A 27,285-nucleotide genomic window follows, 5' to 3' on the forward strand; every position below is an offset into this window, starting at 1 on the left:
TTTACGTTTTCCCCGTCTTCCCTTCCCCCGCACTCCCTCCTCCCTCCGTTTTGATTTTGGGACGGATTGAGACAAGTCTGGAGTCGGGAGAACTCCTCCCACCCGACAGCACCGGGGTACAAGCGCCTGTGCTCCCCTAAGAATGCGGGGCCCCGCGCTGCCCGGGAAAAGCCGATTGCTTCATTGAGAAAAAAGCCGGCTAGCACAAGCGACACCGCATCGGCCCCCGCGCCGGCAGCGGGGCGAGCTCTGCTTTTAGGGATGCTTAAGCCACTATTATTATTATTATTATCATCACAATCATCATTATCAGTATTGTAATAATAAATTTATTTGACATTGAAATTAATAACATCTCACCCCCAGCCGCAAGGGCAATCCCCCGGGAGGCCGGACCTGCCGCAGCTCTGTCAGCGGGGGCGCCGCGGTCAGCATCCCAGCGCCGCTCACAGCGGTGGGCACACGCACCCGGCGGGCCGCCCCCGAGCCCCCGGCGCGGCTCAGCTCGGCAGGGCTGCGGAAGGACGTCTCACCTTGTTTACCCCGAGCGCGGCCGGCGCGGGGGGGGCGGCGGGGCGGGCCGGGGCGGGGCGGCCGGGGCGGGGCGCGGCGCGGTGGGCGGTGGGGCCGGGCCGGGCCGGGCCGGGGCGGGCGGCGGCGGCGGGGCAGTCGGGCTGCGCGCTGGGCACCGTGCGGGCGTGCGGCGGCCGGCAGCGAGCACGGAGGCAGCCAGCGTCCCCGCCACGTAAGTAGTTACTGATACGCCGGGGGGAGACGGTGCCTCGGTGGAGGGGAGCGGCGCGGCTACCCCTCTCGTCCCCTTGTCCTATCCCCAAGAAAAAAAAAAAAATCATCAGTCAAAATTTGCTCGCTGCATTTATTTCTTAAGCGATTCCAATTGATTGTCCCCTATGGCCTTTCGCTAGTTCCCCTCCCAGCCCCTGCAGCAAGAACTCGGTTCCTTCTCGCCGCGCCGGTTTTTCTTTTCTTTGTGCGTGAACTCCATTAAACGTGGGGAAGACAGCGAGTCCCCGCTCACAAATCCTCTGTGCGGGGGGAGCGCTCTCTATTCCCCGGTTGCACTTTTATGTTCTGTCGCGACAACGACAGCCCATTCCTTTCCGCCGGCGCGGAGCGGCGCACGCTGCCCCGCGCTCCGCCGCGCTGCCCGGTGCCGGTGCGGCTCCGCCGAGCCTCCCGCCGCGGTCCCGCTCCTTTGTCGGCCCCAAGTTAAATGCTCCCTCGCTGTTTCGCGGGGCATTCTCGGAGCGCCCCGGGCGCTAGCGGCGAGGCTTCCGCGCCATCTACAGCCGGGCCGCGGCAGCGCGGCGCTGCCGGGCCGTAGGGGAGCGGAAGGACGGTCCCGCTGCGCGCACCGCGTTACCGACCTTTTGTTGCCGCCCGCGCCGCGCGCCCCGCGGGAGCGGCGGCCACGCAGCCCCGGCCGCGCCGCCGCCCGCTCCTCTGCTCCCCGGCCCCGGGCGCCGCTGCCCCGCCGCCGCGCTGCTCCGCGCCGCTGCGCGCCCGGCCGGCGGCGGGAACAAAGGGCCGCGGGCTGAGCGCTCTCTCCCTGTGCCCAGGACGCGGCGCTGAGGCTGGTCGCCCGCCGCCGCCGCGCTCCCGCTCCCGCCCCCCCCGCCACACAAAGGCAGCCGCAGCTGGACGGGCGAGGGACCGCGCTCCACGCCAGGGCTCCGGTGCAGCGTCTCGGCTGGTCTTCTCCATACTCATGAACATACAAAGGTCAACCCCTATCACGATAGCACGATATGGGAGACCGCGGAATAAAACCCAGGATTTTGAAGAGCTCTCGTCCATACGGTCCATCGAGCCAAGCCAGAGTTTTAGCCCGAATCTAGGCTCGCCGAGCCCGCCGGAGACCCCGAACTTGTCGCATTGCGTTTCTTGCATCGGGAAATACTTATTGTTGGAGCCTCTCGAGGGAGACCACGTTTTCCGAGCCGTACATCTGCACAGCGGCGAGGAGCTGGTTTGCAAGGTAATGCCTCTCTTGTTCTACCCCCCCGGTTCTCCCCTGTCGCGCCTGGGTTTCCCGTGTCTTGCAGGAGGTGAGCGCGGCCGTGTACCTCCTTTATTGAACAGTGGAGAAACAAAAGAGAGGGAGATAGGATTAAAGGCGCATCCTGTAACTTTTCCGTCTCTCCAGACAATGGCCACGTTATAGCGGTGGCCCGGAGCCAGGTCTGACTTCTACCCGGGGGATATTGTTCTGGAAAGAGCCGTTCTTGAAGTAGGTTTTAACGTGAGTTCAGACCAGGAGAAAGCCTCATCTTCCCCACTCTCGCTTTTCAAAATGGAGTAGGGAATCCCCAGCTAATTTTAAGGTGTTGGGACCTGCTGGCTTCCTTGATTTTTACTGCCCCCAGTTCTGTGCGTTGGGGTACGGAAGTGGATGGAGAGGCGGGGAGTGGGGGCAGATTGCCATCAGCTTTGTCTTAAAAGTAATTTTAAAAAAAGAAGAACCACATCTAATTAATCAGTCTGAGCTTCCTCACGGTGGAGGTTGTTTGCAAACAGCATCCTCCCCCATTGCCCAACTGAGCAAGAATAAAACCTGCACACCTACGGTTTTTAGAAGTGCAGACAAAATAGCTATCCCACTCTTTGTAGCCTGGTGGCTTTTCTCTGCCTTCTCCCAATTTGCTCCTACTATTAAAAGGTGAGCTGTGGGAAAAAGAAACCCACACGCGTGCACATCTGTGGAGGGATGTTTTTCTCTTTTTGAGCTGAGGGAATATTATCCTTTGTTTGCAAATTGTGATTCTCATTGTCTGTAGTGAGGCAGACTTATGTCCAGCAAACTGAAGCAGTACCCAGTAGTAGTTTTTATAACTACGTAGCAAATTGCAAGCTTGCAACACATGCTGCAGTGTTTGTATTGTTCCCAAAACACGGAATTATGCCATTTGGCAAATTTCTAGTTGGAAAAGTGGATGTATTATAGCTTACTAGTATTCCAGGGATTAATATAGTGTTGCTGACTGTTCCATACTTTCTCATACTTGATTCATAAAAAGTTATGGACTAGGCTGTAGCAGAGAAGGGAAAACAATTGCCCCTCCTTGCTATTTGTGAAGATTGGAGTTCAGAGGGCAATTTAAATATGCTTACTGATTGATTTACAAAACCCGATGTTAAGGCATCAAAGGACTTCATGTGATTATTTAGGGGGGAAAAAGGCCCGTGGCTTTGCAAAGAACTAATATTGCATGCTGAACTGGATGCTTTGTTACTAAACTGAAACAGAACATGAGAATTTCGAGAATGAAAGCCCAGCTCGATGCAGTAGTATGGTGCTGCACTCTAGGACATTGGCATCTTTTCATGAAAAACAGATCCCACAAAGCTGCTGCTCTGCATGAAATTCTAGGTGAACTTGCATAGCAAGTGGTAAAGCGGGGGCTATGCGCTTCTTTGTTTCCTGTTTGGTTTGCAGGATTAAGGCACTGTTTTGATAACAGTATGAACAGTATAACTGCAGCTCACAAACACTGGGCTGTTATTTTTTTTTCCCCTTCCATTTAAGCTGTATGTTTTTGAGCTGATCTTGACATTTGAATAGTATCAGTTTTTCCATATGTGCGAGGCACTACTAGCTGTGCTCCAAAAATACAATCTTAGCCTGGATTGCTAGTTTGTGAATACGCAGTTGTCAGACCTGAACTCGGCTTAATTTAATGTGCGCTTTAAAATGCCTGCAGTATCATGACAACTATTTGTCAAGTAGCCTTCCAGCAAAGAGACCTGCTCTCTGGTATCTTACTGAAGATGCTCTTGGAGATTGCTTGCAGAAACGCTGGGTTGGATAACAGACACATACTGATGATTCTCAAGATTCATTTGGCTGCACCCACTGACTGTACAGATGCCGTTATTTGCTTCAAGGCTCTGTGGCATCCAAACAATGGTAACTTCTCACTTCCAATTCCCAGCGAGAGCTAAATCAAACTGCAGCTTATTGGACATTTGCTGAATTGAGGCCAGGGATCTTAAAAGCTAGGATACAAAGAAGCCCTTTATAAAAGATATTTGAGACTGTAGCAGTATGATAGTGCTTCCTATCTACCCTCTTTCAAACACAGTACTGGTACATACCCAGAACTACTTATTTAACATAGTCTGAGAGCCACAAAATGTAACTAATTTACATTAAGATAATCTCCTGTAGGAGAGAATTCTGGAAAGACGTTTTTTCATGAGGGTTTGAGCTATATGAATATTCCTGCTTAAATTTTATTTTATAGCAGCTGCTTTGTAGAAGAGCCATTCACTTACAATGTAGTAGTTACGAGTTTTGAGATCCAAATGTCAATGAATTCTCCTCTGGAATGAATTGCGCACCAGGGATTTTAGCAACACCCCCTCCCCGCCCTGCTTCTGCTTCCCTGGCGCACCATGTCACCAGAATGCCTCGGTGCTAATCCTACCCCCAGTAAAATTTGCTGGGTCTGTTTGGCAGTCTGCCTTTAAGGTTGTTTTTCCCTGTGCCAGGGTATGGCAGCACAGGTATGAGGTGAGGGGAAAAGGAGGTTTGTGAGGCGGGGATGTCCCAGTTTCTTAGGATGTGGGTCCTTTTTGTGGAAGGAGTTTATTAGGATTGTGCTCTGAAGCATTAATTGATGCGGGTTTTGAAGCCCCAGGTAAATTTTGATTGAACTGTATCTTTCTTAATTTCTAAAGGTTTTTAAAGCTTCAGAGAAAGCAGGGAGAGATTTGCTTCTCAGAGAGGATACAGATACCTACTGTCAGAGCACAAGTGCTAGAATAGAGAAAGGAGAAAAACAATTGCAGTTTAAAATAGTGGTTAGAGAAGGAGACCAGTTCTTCATTTTTAATTTCATTCAAAGGACGCATAGCTACCTTAAATTATTTTTACTAAAGTAACAAAACACCCACAAGTAAGTTACATATTAATAGAATTTTTATGCGGGTAGAAATGCCAATCCTGTGCTTTGTAGTCCTCTGCAGCAGGTATAATTAAAAATAAAAATCATTCCTATCAATACTTTGCTCAAAGTCTCTTTTAGCACACTGACTTCTGTTACTCTCAATGAAGTCTTTCATTTTCTTGTAATGTGGTCTTTTCTCAATTGACTCAAATACTGATTCATTCGTCATCACTAGATTATAGTAACTTTTTATATTTGGGTTTCCCAGCAGCTTTTTTCGTTCTTACAGCTCATTCATAAGATCAGTGATAACATACTTAGTAGTAAAGGGACACTTTGCTTTTAATGGAGCACTTGATTGAAATGCAGAGAGTTCAGGGTGGTTTTGTCTTTGCCTTTTGAAGGGTGTTTGTCTGTGCTCCAACAGGCAGAGCTATTTCCCGGGTTGTCCTTCTGATCTTATAAACAGCCATTGTGGAACTGAGACTTGGAAAGTGAAAGTGACTTTGCTGTTTTTCAGAGATGAAAGAAAGGCAGGAAGTAAATAGGAATAGCAATAGATGATACTTTAAGCCTGAAAATCCTTAAGGCTTTAATGGGTTAATAAAATCAAAAGAGGCAGGCATGTGTATCAGGGTGGATTTAATGTGACAGCTTCTCTCAATACAAAGCTACTGGCTTCATTTTTTATGAGTTTATTTGGATGGAAAATAGAAGATAAACACATTTTCTTCTGAGTTCTGCCCTTACACATCACTGGTCTTCACAGCTTAATTTAAATTTGATCAGCTGTTAGCTAATGTAACTATGCTTGCTACCAGTTTTGAAGATTAGCCTTTCCTGTCAAGGTTACATGTGTCTTCTGTGTGGGGTTGTACAGTCTGCTTTGTCTTGTCCTCAGTGCCATGAGCTTGTGACATCCTGTTTACATCGGTGCAGCTTTCAGCAGCAACATAAATTGTACTTAGAGATCAGTATGTTAGCAGAATTAGGTGTGCCATGACTTCACTGTCCTTATGTCACTAACCCTGGCTTTACTGTCATTTTTTCCTGCAGGTGTTTGATATTGGCTGCTACCAGGAGTTATTAGCACCATGTTTTTGTCTGCCTGCGCATAAAAATATCAACCAAATTACTGAAATAATTCTTGGGGAGACAAAAGCGTATGTGTTCTTTGAGAGGAGCTATGGGGACATGCATTCATTTGTTCGTACCTGCAAGAAGCTTAAAGAAGAGGAGGCAGCCAAACTCTTCTATCAAATAGCTTCTGCTGTTGCACACTGCCACGATGGTGGACTGGTACTGCGAGATCTCAAGCTGCGAAAGTTTATTTTCAAGGATGAAGAAAGGTAAGAGTCTCCCTCACTTTACGGCTGGGGGTGCCTGAGGTCAGGTAGTTGGAGTTGCAGGGCATTGTGCCCTTCATTGTCACTGTGCCATTTGTTTATTGTACACTTTATTTTCCTGAGCAACCTGATCGTGGGATGGATGTGCCATTTCACCTTCTGGCTTAGGTTTTGGAGTCAAGTAAGTATAGAGCGCTGTTTGCATCCATACTTGGCCTCTGCATCTCCACCTAGAGGAGTTTCCTCATTCCTAATGGGGAGACATCTCCTGCAGGAAAGCTGTGAAAGGGTATGTGCTGTAAGAGATGCACTACCATAAATGCTGCTGGTGTTAAAAGGAGAAAGAGGATCCAGTATGTTAAAGAGGACTGGGGACTCAAATGGCTTGTTCCAGTGAGGAGGCATTAAGAGGAAGAACAGTCAAGCATTTTCAGTAGGACTGGTCTGAGGACAGCTTCTTGTTTTCTCTGCTGGAAGGCACTGGAGGCTGCATGTAAGAGTTATTGTGTGGTCACTAATTGTACTAAGACTAAAACTGCCTTGCTCCGTGGGTGCTTGTTTGTAATATCAGCTGTTGTGGTACTTGGGGAGCTACTTTTTTTTTTTTTTTTTTAAATAATATCTCCTCCCTGTACACCTTCCTGTGTAAATGATTTGGGGAAGGAGTGTGGGAAGACAGGGAAAGAAATAACACTGAATGCTCTGGGTATATTGTTGAAGTGCTCTTTCTGATGTGGAGCTATAGCTGTACTGTTGTACCTGTGGAAAATTCCTATCTCTTTCCTTGTGTTTACCAGTCTTCTTTGTCTTGAATGATGAATTTATTTGCAACTTCCACATAAGGTATCAGAGCAATAAATATTGCCAGAATAATGCCAGGCTTCCACAGAATGATTAAATTGGAAAATGACTATTAAAAAAAACCAAAAATCAAACACCTAAATGGGAGCAGAGCCTATGTTTGTGCTTATTTCTATCTTGGTAGAGGATGGGGACATGTTTTTTTCTTTTAATTAAATCCTAAAAATTGTCTGAAAACTTGTTCAAACTGCTTCAGAGTGAAATGGTTGTTCTGGAGAGCTTTGTTAAAAATAACCGGTGCATATCAATTCCGTTTGGGGAAATTACAAGCAGCAGCCAAGTTCTCTAAGTTCTCTGCAGCCTCAGGAAGTCAGTGATCCAAAAATTAGAAAAAACTACTACACAGTTCATTCAGGAAAGAGAAGTTCCTGGTCTTAAAATAAAAATGGCATCATAAAGATGACCATCTATCCCATTTAAATATTGTCTACATAGTTTTTATTGCAGGCTGAATTTTTCGAAATAGACTACTCCTTTTAATCTATTTACAGACTGAAAAGACATATTTTCACTTCTTAATTCAATTCAGATAATACTCTGCAAAGCAAATAGCTATTTTCTATTTTTCTACTGCAGCCCCAATGTCTGATTGCCATTTCATCATTTTCAAATAAAAAAGGCTAAATTAAACTAGCTTAATGTCCATTAATAGAGAAATGCAGAGCAGGTAGACATAAACTGCACTTCCACAACTTTTACTCCCAGTTTAATAATTAAGCACCACTGTAACACCTCTGATGCAGATAAGAGAGAAACTTGTGCAAAATAATTGAGAGAGGGTTTGTTTTCTGTTGTAGCTGATAGCAGCCTAATGTTAAAGTGGATTTTTTTCCATGGGGATATATGTAACCCTGTGTGGTTTTGCATGAAGAACAGAGCTTGGAAAAGCTCCTCCAAGGGAAGGCAGCGTGAGCTTAGAGCAGTGCAGTGGGAGCAGATGTAGGCCTGTGCTGAATGCTGTTGAACTCCTACCCTGCTGCTTACTAGGAACTGAATGCAGCGTAGGAGGCACAGGGCCAAATCCTTCAGCCACCCAAGAAAAGTAGTGCATACTGTAGTAGCAGTGTTGGCTTTTATGAATGTTCTTAACGTAGCTGTTGTCTGCAAAATCAGTTACTCACTTTTCAGCATTGTCTTCTAATTATACAATAATTCATTTCAAAGGTCAAATAGGACTTGCTGGTTATTTTTAAGATAATCATAATGCGGTTTTCTTCTGGATGTAATGTTGGTTTGTAAGTAGGAAGGTATTGTAATCCTTTCTCTGCTAAATAAACAGAGATGAAATAATGTGACATAGAAATAGAACCAGTGACTGCCTTTTTTCACATCCTCTGATCATCATACTGTAATCAGTCATCACTTTCAATTTGTTGCTATATTTAGAACTGAAAAATCCTCCTGTTCCTGAGTTCACAGAGGTGTTTGTGTGTTGCTTGCACCCCTTGGAGCTCCCCTGTGTCTGAGGCTGCTGCTGAGGATGCCTGTGTGCTGAGCAGCCCATCCTTGAGGAGCTGCCATCAGCAGCAGTGCCTGGCATATGGGTGCTGCAACATCCCTTGCTCTTTGGTAGTCGTAATGAACCAAAGAGGGAGAGAAGAGATGAAAATGATGTTTTGAGAAATGTGTGTGAATTCTACTGCTGTGTGTCACCTGCTCTTCAGTGGAGCTCTTTCTTAGTAGTTCTTTTCCTATTTCTTCAAGGCTGTTTTTCTGCAGTTCATTTTAAGTACCTACTGGTTTGAAACTTCCTCTTCTTGAAGACTTTCATGGCTTTTATTTTGCTAGAAGAAAAGATGGGAAATCCAGCATGCAGGCAACACATGAATGGAAAACTTGCTGTTTTTATTTTTTTTTAGCAAGATGCTTGTCTGCTGTTAGCTGAGAGCTGCCAGACTGAAGGAGCCAGAGGGAATGTGAAGGTTATGTGGAAGCAGTTCCATTTGTTTAAAAAAGAAAATCAGTTAAAGCATTTCTTAGTACATCTTCTTCCATTGATCCTAATGAGATCCTGGTAGTTCAGTAAGAAAACAGAACTCCTGAAGTTTTGGAAGTGGGTCCATACAGTGTTGAAACTCTACCCCATTCTTATGATCTAAATTACAGTTGGAATTTGCAAAGAGTTAGGCTCCTGATCTTGCAGCAACTTGAGCACTCTTTGCTTCAACTGATGTCCCTGCTAAAAATGCATGTTGTTTGGATGTTGCAAATCACAGTGCCTTGGGATGTTTGTAATGAACTGGGAGGTAAGAAAGTGGAATAAAGTATTGTTGGAGGCTGGTAGCACTGAGCCTTTTATAGGGGTCTTAATCTTACTAGAGGTGTTCTTTTACTGTGCTAAATCAGACAGACTGTGATCATGTCTTACATCATTGCATATGTGTAAGTATCACTTAAAATGAAACTCAGAATTCCAGTGTGGAAACAAACAGAAACAATTTGTCTGTGTTTCAAGGTAATTTATAGTTTCTTTAAAACCTGAACTGCAGGAAGTTTGAAGATAGGGTAAATTGCATTCCATAAAAATGATGTGTGCTGTTGCTACATGGGTTTTTGTTTTGTATAAAAGGTAGTGCGGTTGTGGTTTTTAGGGGGAGGTGTGTCTGTGGATCCCTTTGTAAACTATAGGTGAAATACCCAGTCTTGTAGTATTGAAATTTCAGAGTTTAACTTCATAAACCTGCAGCTGATTTTGATGGAGCAGAAGTTCTAAGACATTACAACATGGCTGGAAATGTTTTGTGAGACTGGGTTAGAAAGCAGCAGCACATCTATTAAATGAGCGCAGTGGCTTCCAGAACACTGAAAATATGGAAAACAACACTGACTCGCCATGCTGAGTCTCAACAGACTTTCTAAAGTACCACTAGGGTATTTGAATACTTCAAAAATTGTGTCCTTAGACTTCAGAATGAAACTTGAATCCAAAACGCTGGAAGGCCTACAATAAAACATGTGGTCTTGTATGTTTTCTGCTTCTATCCATGCTGTTAAATATTATTTGTCTTGGGTATTAAGCCAGGTTGGTGTTGATGTTGTGAGGCTCTTGCTTTTGAGTATTTTATCTGTGTTCGTGGCATGGTATTTACTGTTTTCCATGTACAGCCTGTCCTCATAGTGGGCCCTTGGGCAGAGCAACTGTGCCCTTCTCCTAGCTGGTGTCCCATAATGATGTTGCAGAACAGGCAGGATTTTTTGGGTTGTGCTAAAAATAGTGCTATACACAGTATATGGCTAATAAAGCAGTTCATCAGTCTGATACATAGCAGATGCTTTGAGAAAGAGCCATCTGAAAGATCTCAGAATTAAATGAAGCATTTCTGTGTTGGTTGTTTCAATGGTTTGCTTAACACAAGAACATTTCTGCTGTCAGGGAATTATTAATTTCTTTAGTGCATTTTAAGCCTTTAATTATATTAAAATATTAGCTGTCGTAATATTTGAAGCTTAAAGACCTTGTACATTCATCATACTTGTTGAAGGGAAAATTAAAATAATTTTGGTATTTAGATATTGTAATTTTCCTGTATTCTTTGAGTAAATATGAGGCAGGTGGGATTCAATAAAAATAAATAGGATTTGACACTTTTTGCTCTCTGCCAGGGGAATGCAGCCAGTACAATACACTAATTTAGAAAGCCTGTGTTAGCATAACATATTTACTTGGTGCTCTTAGAATATTATTTTCTCTAGGATTTCTCAGCTTTGAGCAGATGATGCTTTAACATGACCTAGTTATGTTGTTTGCAATCCTCATGATACAAACCTGATCCCACAAAAAAATACAAATGCATATACCGACCTTTTTCCATGTAGACCTTTAATTTTCTTATAGTTAGTAGCAAATTTTCTCCCCAGCATTTGTCAAATTGTAATGTGGTCAGCAGCTTTTTCATCGTGGAGCTTGCTGTTATCTGTACAATCCATAGAGAGCATGTAAGTTAATATTTTCCAAAAGGCCTAGAAAGAGAGTCCTAAAGTGGAAGAAAATGAAACAAAATGGGAGTGCTCTTTAAATACCTGAAAATTTGGAAATAAAAACGGTCTTCATCTGTTTTGTCATTTAAACACTTTACACTACCCTGATTGGGGCCACAGGACCAAAGAGCACACATTCTTCAATAGTGGAGAATTACAGGTCAGATTTCAAACCAGAAATTAATATTCCTAGAATACTGGGAGGAAGGCGAATTTCTTCATGGGCAGCAAATCTCTGCTGTCTGGCTTAGGGTAGAAGATGAAGTGGTTGCACAACTGTTTTCCACGACAGGGTTCGTGCCCCCCTTTGTATTTATGTGGTTTGGTTACTAAGTCTCTGTTCTTCTCACCATGTTCCTGGTGCATCACTGAATTTGTTGGGTGTGTGGTGCCCTTCCCATCAGGACTAAAGAGGAAGGCTGTCTGCAGATGGTGAACATCACACCCGCCCTGTGAAGTGCGTAAATCTCCCCCTGAGGGCGTAGATAGTCAGAGAGGTTAATTGTTGCACCTAAGGTTATAAATTAAAGCAAAAGCCAGGGAAGATTTGGCTGCTGGCTGGCCCCTGGCATGATGATGGGAGCTCAAATGGACCTTGAGTCAGCTCAAGGCTCTTCAGTGAGACCGTGAATATGAGGAACCTTTGCTGCCTGCACCCAGTGCTGGAGTTTGCAGGATGTTTTGCCCCTGGACTGTGGGTGGTTCATAGTAGAGCCTTGTCCTGTCTTCTTCACTCTCCCTGCTCAGGCAGGATGCTGTGGTATGTGTAGGCTGTCATGGCAGTCATGGTTGGTGCCTGTCCTGGGATGCCCATCATGGGATTGATCTCTCTGATGAAAGGTGCTTTGAAGTCGCTGGAAGTCGATGTATCTTAGGACATCTCAGACTGAGTTCAACAGCTGGTCCTTTCGGAAACTTTAAAACCTCCATCCATAGGCTTGCTGCAAAATGGTCCATGTTGCCTTTTGAGTGGATACTGAGGGTGTCTGGATGTCTGGGGATGAGGAAGGGAGACAGGAGCCCAGCTATTCACAGCTGCAGTCAATTGTCAAAATTCTTCTGCTGCCTTTGCTTTGAATTGTCCTTATTATCACGTTGGGAGATTACTTCAGACTTGGGAGGGAGAGGAAAGGTGGGGATCGTAAACAGGAGACAACCTGGGGCATATTTAATCTTAAGCACCTGCTTTTTGGTCGATGTGTATGGCTTGGAGACAGGATTGCAGACATCTAAGCAAAACATTTTCAGTAAGGTTGTGAAATAATGGCATGGCTCTGCCTTAGAGATGCTGAGCACCTGTCCTAGGCTCAGAAAGTGCAGGGCTGTTTTCACAACATGCAGTTATGTTAACAAAATAAAATTGTGGTCTCCTTTCCCTGTGGAGCTCCATCATGCATTGTATGAAAAAACCTAGAGAAGATGGGGAACACAGCATATGGTTGACAGCACAGCCTTTTAAAACTCTGATCTTCAATGTGATCTGAAAAGTTAAAAGTGAGGTGGTGAAGTGGCTGCCCTGAGCTAGATGCTTATCAAAAAATGGATTGCTCAGAGTATTGTAACTGAGCTCCTCTGTGGAAGGGTCTGCACTGGGTTTCAAAGCCTGCACCCCAACACATGCATCACTACCTACCTACTCTCTGGGGAACATGTTTTGCCCTTAGGCAATAAGGGCATGGAAGAAATGGAGTATATGGCATACAGGACAGGCTATTCCCAGCAATCCTGTTGGAGTGTTGTAAAGCTGAGGTCTTTGGGGCACCAGCCCTTCCTGGAGGTGAGTCAGAGCAGTTTTAAGTGGAATTCTGTAGGAAAAAAAACCCAAACCAGCTTAAAGCAAGTTAAAAGCTCTTAAGTTGCTGGGTACTACACGTCAGGAGGGGGTGCAGGCAGCGCTGACTGTTCTGTTAGCATCCCTGCAGAGGAAGGGTGGGGGAGATGTAATTTTTAGAGGCTTCCTTATTGTGCGGAAGTACCAGTGAGGGAATCTTCCCTTAGGAACAAGGTTCATCCTGTAAACCTGTGCTGCCTGCAAGTCCCAGTTGTCTTTCGAAACATATCCTTGAGCCTGTTTCATTATGCAAGAGACTGTTTGTCTAACAGCCTGTGTGCAGAGTTTGTTTTTTTCTTCCCCGAAGTTGTGTAGGATGTTGTGTGGTGAACTCCCATGCTCTGTGCTGTTACATGCTGGAAAGGGATCTTTTGGTGAAAGGAGCAGGATTTAAATTGATGGCATAACATCTGCCCCCTGCTCCTGTGTGCTCTCTGCCCCAAGGAGACTGGGTAGTTGTGAGTTCAGAGTGAGTCTTTGCACCAAGCTGCAAATCATCTGCCCGGGGTTTCGTTACCGCCTTCCCTGTCTCACTGGCTCCCTGACGACAGCCTACTTCTGCATTATTTAGGAGAGATTCCCTTAGTTAAAAAAAAAAATCAATTAGCAAAAGATAACTGCTTCCAGTGTCGAGCTTCCCTTTTATTATTTTTTTTTGCCTCCTTGTGACTCTAATTGCGTGCATGCTCTTCTCATCTTTATGATGGGGTGTGAGCAGCTGACCTCGATTAAATGACCTGTAAATTATTGGCCACATAGGAGCAATCCCTGGTCTACTGGGCAGTCAATGGCTTGAGTGTCTCTACCTAGGGAAGGGTTTTCCTGGCCTCAGTCAGAGTAATATTGAAATATGGGAGAACATTACTTGGGTGCTTTCAGTTTTTACTGTTGGAAGAATACTGTGAAATGTCTTTAGAAATTGCTATTTTATATTTACATGCAATTGTATTAATAAAATGACAATTCAGATGGCAATGATGGACTCTGGAGTCTGATGCATAGAATTTGTAAATCTGGATCTCCTAATTTGACTGAGCCTAAGTAACGATTGGGTGGTGTATATGGAGTGTCCATAGCAGGATGGCTCCTTCAGTCTCTTCCCAAAGCAGCTGATTTGGCTGTCACATGGGGAGTGTTGCTGTCTGAATTGCGGGTCTGATCTGCATTTAGTGTTCCCAAAATGGGAAGGGTGGCTCAGTTGTTGTTCAGGTATCATTTCTCATACAGATGGTTTTGGGAACAGACTAGAGGCGACTGCTTTCATGGACTCACATACAGGCACCTTTACTACTGACTGTTTATTCACTGCAGTGAAGATATTTTCCTCTGAAACATTCAGACTATCAGTTTTTTATCTCTGCTTTAAATGTTCCAGGTTTCTTTTTTTCTCCTGCCTTATGGGTTTAGAGCCCTCTGACTAATTCCACTGATTTTGGTATGGAAATTGTGTTTGCTTTTGGAGGGCAAGTGTGAATGCTGGATTCTTATAGCCCTGGCTTCAGTGTCAAAGGCAGGATAGCAATTTGCCAGTAGTCCCCAAGCTCTGCAGGGAAGAATAATGTGAATCTGTCGGAAAAAAGTGTGGGATGTGCAACAGAGGCAGAGGTGAGTGCTAACTCGGGAGGTTGCATTGAAGAATCTTCTGGAAGATGTTTAATTGATTAGGTTTTGTTACATTACTGGAGAGCAAAGTCTGAATGCAATCAAGTAATGAATGGCATATTGATAAGAAATTCAGAGTGGTATTGTTTTTCATGGGTTTCCCTGACGGTTTCTATGGGGACAAAGACGCATTTCCCGTCCGAGTGCTGCTGCTGCCCTCTGATTGCACTTCTGTGGTTTCATTCACCAGTAATGGGAAAGCATTCATAGGCAGAACAGCTTCCCCTTTTTAAATAGGCATGATTCAGGGTTGTATTTTTTTTAATGCATTAAACTAATGCAGTGTTTTATCAATGATCTGATAGATGCATAATGCTCTTTTTCCAAGTGCTTATTTGGGGTCGGCATTAAAACTTGAAATTATGTATTGTAATTACGTAAGCATTGGCAAAAGTCTTTGTTGCCCTACAGTATGTGTACAAAGTGATTCTCATCTGGCTGTGGCAGTAGTTTACATCTGAACGTCAGGGATTAATTTTGTTGCAACTGTTTGTCAAGCTCAAATGCTGCTGCTTTTGGAAAACTTTTTTCTCTTGTGGGGATCTTTTAGTTCACTGATGTGAGTTAATTAGAGAATGAGAGGTTTTTTGGGAATTATTTTTGTTTGTCTTTTTCTTCTCTGTGATGGGAGGCACGTCAAAGTTGGTTGTGATTTTACATCTTCATGTTTGGTTTTGTCTGTCCTTTGCCTAACAAATGTCAAATTTCAGTTTGTCCAGTTACTTTGCAGTTTGATGCACACTACACCCTTTGCTGTGGAAGTTCTGTATTCTCAGAGTTGACTTGTAGTTTTCAGGGTCTGTTTGTTGGTGTTGGCTTTTATTCCTTTTCCTGGGTTTTTGATTTTAGTGCTTTCTGAGAGAGAGGGTGTGGGGAAGAGAGAGACTGCTTCTCATTCAGCTTGTCCGTGTTTCTGTGTATTTAGACTTTGACTCCCCTGTTTCCCCTTCCCCTCCATATTACCTGCCTGCTGTCCCCTCAAAAAAAAAAAAAACAAACCAAAAAGCAAACCCAAAAAACTCACTGGCTTGCAGAAAACGGAGCTCTTTTAAGCAGTGCTTGAAATGCGGAGGAGGGAAGGACCAGCAGAGCTGGAAGCTGTTTCTCGCAGAGATGGGGTGCTGTGCACTGGGAAATAGCAGCTCCTGAGCCAGGCTGCTCCTTTTTGATTGCCTGGAAAGATGTGAAGCGACTGCTGAAAGGGGAGTGAGAGCTGCCGTGCACACCTGTGCTGCACAGAGCGTGTTCTGTCTGCGAGGCTGAGGGTGAAGTCACCTGGCACTGAAAATGGGCTGCAGTGGGGCTGCCCAGCCCCAGGCCTGGCTGCTGATGAGGGGTGCTGGCAGAACCACCCTGTGAGCTCCTTCTGTTGCCAGCTGTGCCAAGTCAGACTGCCCTTCCCATACTCCTGTGCTCTCCGTGCTGTACGGACGGAAAAGCTGTGTTGTCGTGTGCTGCAAAGACACCGGAATGAAACGGGGAGCACCTGAGTTGTGTGTGGGTGCAGCTGTGAGGGGAGAAGGCCAGCCCGAGGCCGTGCAGCTGGCAGTGTGTGCTCAGGAGATGCAGGAGATGCAGGCCCTGCAGTCTGCTGGGAAATGCACGCTGGTGCTGCGGAGCACGGCCTGCGTGTGGAGGAGCCATTTCACCACTCACACCTTGCGCACAACGCTGTTTCTGTTTGTGAGGCTTGGGGGGCTGACCAGGAGGAAGAGGACTGAAGGTTGTGTTTTTGTTTAATTTGGGAGCTTTTGTTTCATCAGAGCCTGTCAGCTCAGCAGGATGAAAAACCTGGTTTCAGTGTTTTTTTCATTTTCCCCCAGCTTACAGAGGAGCAGGCAGATAAGGGCCAGCTGTTGTTCCGTTTGCTTGCTTAAACAAAACCCGCTGTGTCGTGTGGAGGCTGCAGCACCTTGCAGGAAAGGCAAGATGGGGATATGGGTTTTCTGTGCTGCCTCTGTTTTATTATCAAGAAATTATTTCTTCCCCTGGAAAAAAATATGAATTTTTGACACACCTTGCAGTCTACTCTCTGTGGTTTTGTACTGTGTCTGTTGTAGGAAATGAGAGATTAGGGAATTCCAATAATTTTATGTAATATAAAAGCTTCTTATTGAACTGTTTTTCTAAGGTCTTTGGCAACTCCCAGAAATGTAAAATAGGATAGGCAAGTAAACAACATTTCCCTGTGCTGTTGACACTGGGATGGCAGGCGAGTATGTGTGGGGGGGTGAATTCCCTCCTGGAAATTGTTTATAAATAGCCTGCTCTGCCCCACTCCCTGTGTGTGTGTTCTGCTTCTGTTAGTTAGCAGGAGTGAGTCGATGCTTTCCTGTCTGGCAGTTCAGTGACTTAATGCATGTTTGAGTAGCTGGCCTCACTGTTTTATTGCTACACATGCTTTTCTATGGAAAAACTGAGGTGGGCAGTGCAAATGGAACCACAACTCATGTCCCTGCCTTCCCTTTCATTTCCTTTTCTCTGTTCTCTGCCCTTGTTGGCATTTTTTTTTCCTCTGGGCGTTTTCTCCTTGCTGCTCTCCCTATGCCGTGCAGGTGCAGGAATGTGTGGAAGCTGAGCACTGTGAAAGGACTCTTCTCAAGTCACTCTGCTGTTGTGGACCCTCTGCTTTGTGTACAGAGGGAAATTGCTGTGGTCTTGGTAATTGTAGTTCAGTTTCTCCTTGCAGCCCGCTTCCTGTGTGAGGCATTGCTGCTGTAAAGTATTGTTTGAGTGCTAATGAGGGGTTTGTCCATGGCCAGAAGTACTGTTAGGCTGGCAGTGGTAATTAATGAGGAAGCAGGTGTTGAGCAAAGCCCATCAGCACCGAACTGGAGGAGCAAACACTGGCCTGTTTCAGGAAAGGAGCTGCCCTAACACACTGTGCTGGGGAGCCAGGTATTTGGAGTTACTTATTTATGACTTCCTCATTTGGGGCATGTTGCCAGAGGGGCTTTCACCTCTGCTAGTAAACGTATCTAGCTGTTGAAAAGGTCCAAGTGTCATGAGAGTTTATGGCACAGTTGCCTCTGCAGTACTCCGTGGAGTAAAATGCTCTTCTGTTGGTTCAAAGAAGATAGGGCTGAGCTGCCCTGGAACTAAGTCTAAGCCAAGGCTCACCCAGATGTCTTCTTGCAACTCAAGCCCAAGTAATGTTGTCTTCAGTAAACATTTAAGAAACAAGGCTCTCCTTGTCTGTTTTAATGCCTGTTAAATTATGTGCTTTAGTCAAGAGACGCAAGTTCTGCTTTCAGGGATGAAATTTAGTCCCTGCCTGTGAATGTCTTTGATATGGGAGCACGGCCGTGACACAGGGCTAAGAGTGATTGTAACAGACCTGTGAGGTTGAGGGATGAGGGCAGTAATACCCAAAGTTGAGTTATGACCCCAAATTGTTGAAAGGAAGGTCTGCACTACTGCTAGGTCACTTTGCCATCCCAAGGCACTGGACAAGCCCTGATGCATGGAAGTGATTTAGTTCTCAAAACCATCCATTGCTGGGAAATAGTCTAAAGGGTACTTGCTAATCCTTTTGGTACCTCCAACAGGGACAGATTTTAAAATATAGATACAGACCCTGGCAGTGAGAATTGAAAGGAAAGAAAGGTTATGTTCATCTAGTGCTATGACAAGCAGCTCTGCATCACTTTTTATGCTCCTGTGTGATATCCATAAGGGAGGAAAATTCTCTTGCAGGGATAATTACTGCAGCACAATGACAAGTTCACAGTGCTTTGCAGGCAGCGGGAGTTTGCAATCTAGATAAGGCATCCCTGTCATCTCTGCAAGTCCTTTGCCAGCTTCGCTGTTCATTCCAGTTCAAGGAGCTCCTCTGGCTCAGCTGGGTAGATAAGCTTGCTGTTAATCTTGACCTTCAGCTCACCTGATGTCCCTTTGCCCTAAAGTCTTACTTGGGAAGACTGAAATCTGTTTGAAATGCTCTTTTTAAATTTCTCTTGGAATTGCTGGGGTAAAGGAAAATGTTGGTTGGTTAGAGGGATCATTTAGGGTCAGAATGACCATTTTATCACTGTTAAACCTTGTGGAATTATAGGTGTAAGGAGCAGGTTTGCCAGCGTGAAGGTGTCAAAATAACCTTGTGTAGTTAGGACTGGGTTTGTATTTGGGCATGAATCCTACATGAGTACATTAGAGTGCAAATAGCACAGAAAAGGTTCTGAGGTTTATGTCTCCTTTTGGAAATCATGTCTATGTAAAATTAACCAAAAGCGTGAATATGACAGTTCTTTTTCTCTTTTTAGGAGATAAACTTAATGAGATTACTGGACATAACTGTATTTGAAATCTTGTAGCTGTATGTGTGGCAGTATTCCCTATATGTCTCTATTATAATCTCTAACCAGTGTGAAAGAGACAATATCAATTATCTGTAACTGCTGCTGCGAATGGCATTTTAAACTGATTCACTTCTGCGGTTGTCAAATTTTGTAGAGTATGACTATTATAACCATGTAATTGCAACAGCCAGAATTTGTGTTTGATGTTTGCTTACCTTGATAGTGTTGTTTTTTTGTTCTTTTGCCCTCAGGACTAGAGTGAAATTGGAAAGCCTAGAAGATGCTTATATTTTAAGAGGAAATGATGACTCTCTCTCTGATAAGCATGGATGCCCAGCCTATGTGAGTCCAGAGATCTTGAACACAAATGGCAGCTACTCTGGCAAAGCAGCGGACGTATGGAGTCTAGGTGTCATGCTTTATACCATGCTAGTTGGACGCTATCCTTTCCATGACATTGAGCCTAGTTCCCTCTTCAGCAAGATCCGTCGTGGGCAGTTTAACATTCCAGAAACTCTATCCCCTAAGGCAAAATGCCTCATACGTAGCATACTGCGTCGAGAGCCATCAGAAAGGCTGACTTCACAGGAAATTCTGGACCATCCATGGTTTTCTACAGATTTTAATGTATCGAATTCAGGATATGGTGCTAAGGAAGTATCAGATCAGCTGGTGCCTGATGTCAACATGGAAGAAGACTTGGACCCATTCTTTAACTGAGCACAAAGACTGGTGTTCAGAAGGTACAACCTGGAGATGGACACATGAAGGAGCCCTTCCTGACCGCGTTCAATCAGATCTTGCATCAGCCTAGCTTGGTAGCAAAAGACACTCAGAGGTCCTCAGATTGAGAAGGAACCTCCACAAGGAGCTAATATAACAAATGTAGCATGGGGACAGACTGGGGGGGCGGGGGGAGCTTGCTATCAGGTTAGATTGATTTGGAGGAGAAAAGGCAGCATGGAGCAATTGTAGCTTCTCACCTTTTTTGGAGCCAAGGAGACTGCACATGCCAATTCTGGTGCAGCTGTATCACTCCTGTTTCTGTTCCATTCAAAACAGTGGTAACTCACAACAAATAGAAACTTTTTTGCCTCAGCTCACATCTTGGCATCGCACTGTTAGATATTTAACTTCAGCCATTATTCAGGGAAAATACAATTGGCTAACTTTTTTAATCAGATGTCTAATAATTAATGGGATTAATATACGAAAAAAATTAGGTGCACAAAGACGGACATGAAAAGTGGGTGCTAAAAACAAGCAAAATTTCAGTTCATGTCTCTTGATAGCTATTTTCAAGTCATTTCTTCTAAATAAACTACTTAATATTCTTGTCAGGAAATGACATTTTAATGCTTTGTTCCCTTAAGGGGAAGTAACTGTCATTTAACAGGCTGTTCTGTTTTGTGTCAAATGGTTTGTTGCAGGAAGCTATTATAACTCGAACTTCCAGATGCATTACTGCTATAATGGGGGGGGGAAAGAAAAGAAGAAAAGAAAACTGTATAATTTTTTTTTTTTAAAGATATGAGATACTGGCTTCCATATCTGCCGTGCTGCACGTATGACTAGAGAGGGCAGAAAGCCCTTGACCGTGTCTTTATCTGAGAACCAATCTCTTCTTTACTGACTGGCCCATGTGTAAATAGAGGGCTCTTTATTATTGAGGAAGAGTATTGTGGGTTTTTTCTTTGGATTCCTTTAAACTTGGGAAAAGAATTGTTTGGTTTTGATTTTTGTTTATGTCCAGACTAAGAAATAAGAGGGTATTAATAAGCTGAACATTTATATTACAGATATTCCTCTTGAAACATACACAGTAATATGCACCTTTTGTATTGTCAAGACTTATTCTATTTATTGAAGAAAATGTCACAGTAGTGATGTATTAAGCCAGTACTTCAATTACGGGTTGACTTGGGATGACATGTTACATGCTGTAGTTAACACACTTCTTTTCTGTTCAGGTATTTCTGTCCCTAAATAACTTTTTATTTAGCTTCTTTTTTTTTCTAGATAGCTTTATTTGATTTAGACTGGCAAATGTTTTTATTACTGCTTTTATATTGCTGTATGATATTGAAATCTCTTGGCATAAATATTTGTGTTTCCAGTACCTCAGTTGTTCTGATATTACTGCCTGTATACGTTTTGTGAAGTGGTCATGTTTTTTGGGTAGGTACATGTGGACTCTGTAGTATGTAAATGTTACTTGAATTTGTGCTTAATTATAGTATGTGGCATGTGCGTACAGCTACTTGGCATTTGACGTATGGATGCTATTTGCCTGCCTTGCAGGAAAGTTATGGTCCCACTCTCAAGAGGATGTTTCACAGTTCTTTATCAAGAGACAAAGCTAGCTGCAGCTGACCTGCCTTGGTTCTATTTTGGTAACTAAGAATATAAAGGAGTAATGTTTTTACACTCTGAAGATGGTGCTGTGTCAAGAAGGACTTTTTTTTATTTTATAAGTACCTTATAGGAGGAAAGATTGGTGATGTGCATGGTGGGGTTTTACTGCCTCTGGTGCTTTGTCATGTATTTGGTTTAATGTTTTTGTCCTAATCTCTTCAATAAATAAAATTGTGCATATTTAACTAAACTTCAGTGGTCAGCTGTGTTCTTACTACTGCTGCAGGAGTTTGCTCCATTAGGATCATTCAGCTGGTATTTTTTGTGTTGCTGACAAGCTCTTGCCAGTCCCATGAGCTGGGAAAACTTAGCACTTGTATTTATTTGCAAGGTAACACTCTAAGCCTTTTCATCAAAAAATTTACCATTTGCTATAAGTAAAACTGGCTTTTATTTTATTTTCTTGTGGCTTGTCTCTGCCTGTTGACAAGCCCATTTACTTTTTGCAAGAAGGGTACTGAAATGTACCCTTCGATGCATTTGGTGAGAACTTTGGTGGTGGGATGATGAAGAGAGATACCAAAATGGAGCAAGCTGGTATTTGCACCTTCCAGAATCCCAGGGCAATGTGCATCTTGCATTTGCACCTCAGTTCCAGAAAGAACGGATCTGAAGTAGCACCTCTTGATTTAATGTCTTTTGAGGCCAGATTCTGTTTCTGTCATTCACCTTAATAATTAACAGATGCAGGTAGTGACATCACATGTGGGCTAATAAGGTGCTTTGTGAACATGAGACAAATCCTGCTCCATTAAGAAAAGACAGTTTGAACTGGGCTTAGATTTGAACCACAGTGCAGGCTGTTTTCAGCACCTCTGTAGTTTGAAAAAGCTATAGGTGGCTGACTGTCACCCCTAGCCCCAAAACTCCCCATTGCAAAATGAAGAGAATTGCACCAAAACTGCTAGCACAGGGCTTACTGTCAGCCTGACTAACTTTGAGGTATATGGTATCATCTAGCATAGGTAGTAATTCCTGGCATGTGTTTGAGTTGGTAGGTTGAGAATTAAAGCTGTTGATTATAGCACCAACCAGAGATGTTATTAACATGTTAGAAACACTTGAAGATCAGTTTTTGAATTATCTGTATGCCTGCAGCCAAAGTTTAAATTACTTGAAATTCTTTCAAATCAAACTCCCACAATAAATGTGCTTTATAGAAAAAAAGCAGATTGTAATCAGTCATAGAGAGAAGGGGAGCACTGAGGATTTCCCTCTCCCCCACTAAAACTTATGTGAACAGCTTCTGTTCTGTTTGGGTGGAAGTAGTTAGACCTTATTTTCCAGCAACCTGCATGCTTGCTTTTTCACTGCCAGTAATTATATAAAAAATGCAGCTGACTAATGATTGCTCGTTTGCAGTGAATTTTTTATTTGAGGATAAAGCTTTCTTGGTGTTGCTGCAGAGGAATCCTTTGGCAGCTGAAGTCAGTTTTATAGAGTGCTGAAGGGCTGTCTTGTTTTTGGAGCTTCCTTGTCCTTAAAGCCAAACCCAAGAGGGGGATTTATGATTCTGATTTCTGGCTTCTTTTTTATTTTATTTCTACTTCATGGGCACTGCCAGCTTAGTACACAGGTATAGCACTGCTTGCTGCAGAAGTGCTTGAGACAGCTTTCTTAGGGCTGCTCAACCCATAATTTGGATAGCAACTGCAGTGGGATTTAGGATTTTGCTGAGAAGACTGTCAGATAGTCTTAGCTGCCTCTCAGTCCTGGGGAAAAAGATGATCATATCACAACTGTGCAAACTGAAAAGCCATGTCTACAAACAAAACCATTTCACAGACTATGACCCCATGACAGGCTTTGGAAGTCCTCCAGCCCCTCCTTCTCCTCTAAGCCTCCCAACTGAATATATATATTCAACAGTATATATTCAACAATATATATTCTGTCAGTGCAGCACTGTGTGTGATTTCAAGCTACAGGCTTTTCTTTAGGACTGCACAAAACAAGGGACAATTACTCCTTTGGCACCATGATGTCATGTAACCTGATCCCTTAGCTTTGTTGAGGTGTGCATGTGTTATGGAGATAAACAAGTAAATTAAAAATGCATTCTCTTCTAGCTGAAATAACATTGGTAAACTTGTGTTTCTGGAAAGAAAAAATAAACTAAAAAAGCCCAACCCAAGACTCTTGAACACCAAACTGCGCCTTTCTGGCACTTAGAGAGAAAGGGGATGAAATGTGATGCCAAGGAAAAATTATTAAGAAGGGAAAATATAATACTCTTCATCCTGAAATGATTGTGTTGAAATTTGGAAATGTATGAGTGAGCTCTGTGACTAATAGCATAATGAATACCAAAAGAATTAGTAATAATCAGTTCTTTATTCTTAAAGTTTTGGCTAAGATTTCTGTGAAAAACTTGCTAATTTAATAAGTGACAGTCTAGCTAAAAACTTAACTAGCTTGTAACTTTCCTATTCTTTTAGTAGAAGCAAATGTTGAAAATTGGTAACATGACGAGACAAATTGAAATCAAAGTGTAAGTAAAGGGGGTATAAATTACCTGTAATATGGTGTAATTCCCCTGGAACAGGAGAAGCAGCTGAGGAAAATTCCTTAAAAAAACCCAAAAAAGAAACCAAAAAACCCCTTAAATCAGGCCAGTTCTTCCACTGACTTTTACTTTTCCCAATGTTCTTGACAATTAACATTCTTGGTACCAGTTTACGTGCCTCCATTTTGGCTTTTTTGGCATTTGAATTAAGCATAAGTAGGCTATTAGCATGAAATTTTGATCCTCTAGAGATGCCTCACCAGAGGCCTTTATACAAGTTTGAAACTCTAGGCCCTATTTGACTTGTAAAATTTTATGTATATTGGTGAGTGTATGCAAATGTGTGGAAAAATACATTTACAGTGATGGTAGTGTAAATTCTGAGAAATTAATTTGGTATTATTTGTGCTGATGTAAATGAGTGGAATCGATTTCTTAAGGGCCTAAATAGGCCTGACTTCTGTGCTGAGAGATGTCATTTATTCTTTATATTACTCAATTCAAATTTGTTTAGACTTCTCACAAAAACTGTCTCAGAGCAGGAGTGGATCCCGTTGTTTTGATTCTCCTGCCTCCTTCACCCAGCATCTGTAGACAACAGGGCAAAAAACAAATAATCTTGGCACGGCAGCTTGTGGAAAGTAATAGGTTATTGCTGCTGTGCTTATTTCTGCTCAGTAGGTTAAAGCACTGCAAAGCTGGTGCTGACATCATTCCAAGCACACAAAAAGTTGACGTCAGTCGCACAGTCTATTGCAAGGTGTTTATCTCCATCTGATTAGGCTGGCAAAATGTGTACTGAGAAAGCAGCACACAAAGAAGGAAACTCTGTCCATGCTTCCCACTCGCCCTGACATCGGAGTCAGTTCTGGAAAGACTGAAACATGTTGTGCTTGATAAGGCTTCTGTAAAAATCTGTGGTGCTGCCACTGGGCTGGACTTTTTCCCATCTAAATCACCAAGCATCAGTGTTGAGCATGCAATCTATTGCAGGTGGGTGTTAGGCAGCCTCTCCTTGCAGGGGAGTCCAGGTCTGAACTTTTGGTATTCTCAAAGCATGTCTAAGTGACAAAATAAGGAGGGATGCTATGACACAGTATAAACACTCCTCTTCTGCCTGCTCTCCTAAGCATGGGTCATTGGTCAGCAGGGAATTGCTGCTGGCTGGTGAGCAGGGTGGGAGGCTGCTGGCTCTGCCTATTGCCCTGCCTGCAGCCTCTGCCCACTTCCCCACCAGCTGCTTCATCTGCTGACCCTGCAGAAGATGCAGACAGCACTAGCTGCTGCCATGGGAGCCCAAGACAGGCTATCTCTGTTTCCCCCATCTGCAGGAATGTGCTGGAGATGTGGACTAAAGCAACAGGAAGCAAATATCTTCCTTCTGTTGTGACCAAATGTGCCCTTATAAACAGAGACTTTCACCCATAACTGAAATCACAGAATCACAGAATATGCTGAGTTGGAAGGGACCCACAAAGATCATTGAGTCCAACTCCTGGCCCTGCACAGCACCATCCCAAGAGTCCCACCATGTGCCTGAGAACATTGTTCAAACGCTACTTGAACTCTGTTAGGCTGATGCTGTGGCCACTTCCCTGGGGAGCCTGTTCCAGTGCCCAGCCACTCCCTGGGTGAAGAAAGTTTTCCTAATATCTGACCTAAACATCTCCTGACAGCTTCAGGCCATTCCCTTGAGTTCTGTCACTGTCACCACAGAGAAGAGATCTGTGTCTGCCCCTCCTCTTCCCCACACAAAGAAGTTGTAATGGCAGTGAGGTCTCCCCTCAGCCTTCTCCAGGCTGAACAGACCAAGTAAGAGGACACCTAGCAACAGTGTGCTCTATGGATCAAGTCAAATTATTCAAGGTATGGGGCAGAGCTGGCTAAATATCTGATTTCTACTCATGCTGAGACCTGACTCTGTTTTTATTTCCAAATGAGTTTCTCTCATAGTTTATGGTTAAAATTTGGTCTAATTCAGTCCCTAGAAGTAAGGAAAAAATTTAAACATGCATTTTAGTCAGAATGAGAATATCATAGATTGAATGAGGTGTAAAATTCCATGCAGTTGCATTTTAATTTTAAAAGCTCAGTATCAGCCTACTAGAAGAGGGGAGTTCTGGCTTACTGGTCATCAATGGGCATTTTATTGCTGCATATTGTGTTGATTTCTACTTCCTCCTATGTGTAATCACCACAACAGCAGATTATTGGTAATTTCTAAGTGTTTGTAATTGCTAATTTTAGTCTTCATGTTTGCAAGAAACATGTCTGATCCTTGCAAACAGCCTTTAGAGCTGCTGTAATATGGAGTGTATCTGTGGGTAAAAATTGCAGCTCTCCTGGGTTCTGAGTTTCTGACAGGGCTCCAGCTGCATTAGGATAAAAGGATTTTACTACATACAAACTTTTTATCAGAATAAACGTTGCTTCAAAAATTACATAACATGCCTACTCTCCTTGGTAGCTCAAATCAAGGCCAATCAAATCAAGATGCTCAAGATGAGTAAGTACATGCATATTTTACCAGTTGTTACTTTTTAAAAACTCTCTAATTCAGTCAAAGGAACATATCTTGGAAGAGCAATAGCCTGATTGCAACAGAGAATTTATGGCAGAGAAAAAATATCTCTTTTTTTTCTTTTTTTCTATTCAACTTGATGAGAAATGTTGACAAATCCATTTCCTTGGTACTGTGTAGATTATTGAGTCTTTGCCCTGTCTGAGGAGCTGCTAACATGAATAACCAGTGATCTCATGTAACCTCAGGACAGCAGTGAGATTTGTCAGAAAGTTTGCAATGGGCTGTCTTTAATTTAAAAAAGGAACATCAGCATCATGAAATGCATGATTCAGAGAAATCCAGTGACATTTTGCTATTGTCTGCGGCTGATAGAACTGGAGTGGTCAGCATTGCCTGATTTCACCCCTGCTGATTGATCAGGCCATGAGGATAACCCACATTTTACTGCAGGATGAAATTTTTCCTGGATAAATTTAGCTGGGTGTAGAAAGCCAGGACAAGGTCAAGGTTGCATTTATGTCCTCAGAGCACAGGAGATACTGACTGATTGTGCCCTTCCTCTTTTTTTTCCCCCCTTATGCATGGTCTTTCTGCATAGGTAAAGATAAAGAAGATAATGCCCTTTGCCCCTTCTGTAGTAGAAACATTGCTGAGCTGTTCCTGAGTAATACTCCAGCCTGTTGAGGGCCAAGGGTATTTTGAGTTCTACTTATTTGCTATTTGAGCAAGGGTAGGCTGTACGTTATTTTTCCCATCAAGCACGCTGGGATTGTACAACTGATTTTGAAAAATGCTATGATTTAACAAGCTCTGCTGGTTCTTCCACAGCTCTTTTTCAACAGCATCATCACCATTTTCTGTAGTTAGTAATTTTTAGGGAAATTAAGTTTTTAGGTTTTGGATAATCTTGCCTATAAATAAGTCTCAAAGATAAAAAACATAGCAAATAACAGG

The 27,285-nt window shown here is 43.4% G+C and overlaps 1 protein-coding gene across 1 annotated transcript; it reads left to right on the plus strand.

The window, feature by feature from the left end:
• Positions 1-643: 643 nt before the first annotated feature.
• TRIB2 (tribbles pseudokinase 2) lies at positions 644-21,491 on the plus strand. Its single transcript, XM_085056875.1, has 4 exons — positions 644-745; positions 1,581-1,999; positions 5,967-6,259; positions 19,138-21,491. Exons 2-4 carry the CDS (start codon positions 1,730-1,732, stop codon positions 19,604-19,606), a joined length of 1,032 nt encoding a protein of 343 aa, XP_084913001.1. The 5' UTR covers positions 644-745; positions 1,581-1,729; the 3' UTR covers positions 19,607-21,491.
• The last annotated feature ends 5,794 nt before the right edge of the window (positions 21,492-27,285 follow it).

This window comes from Lichenostomus cassidix, chromosome 3 (assembly GCF_008360975.1).
Source record: "Lichenostomus cassidix isolate B80296 chromosome 3, HeHo_3.0, whole genome shotgun sequence".
NCBI classification, from domain to species: Eukaryota; Metazoa; Chordata; class Aves; order Passeriformes; family Meliphagidae; genus Lichenostomus; species Lichenostomus cassidix.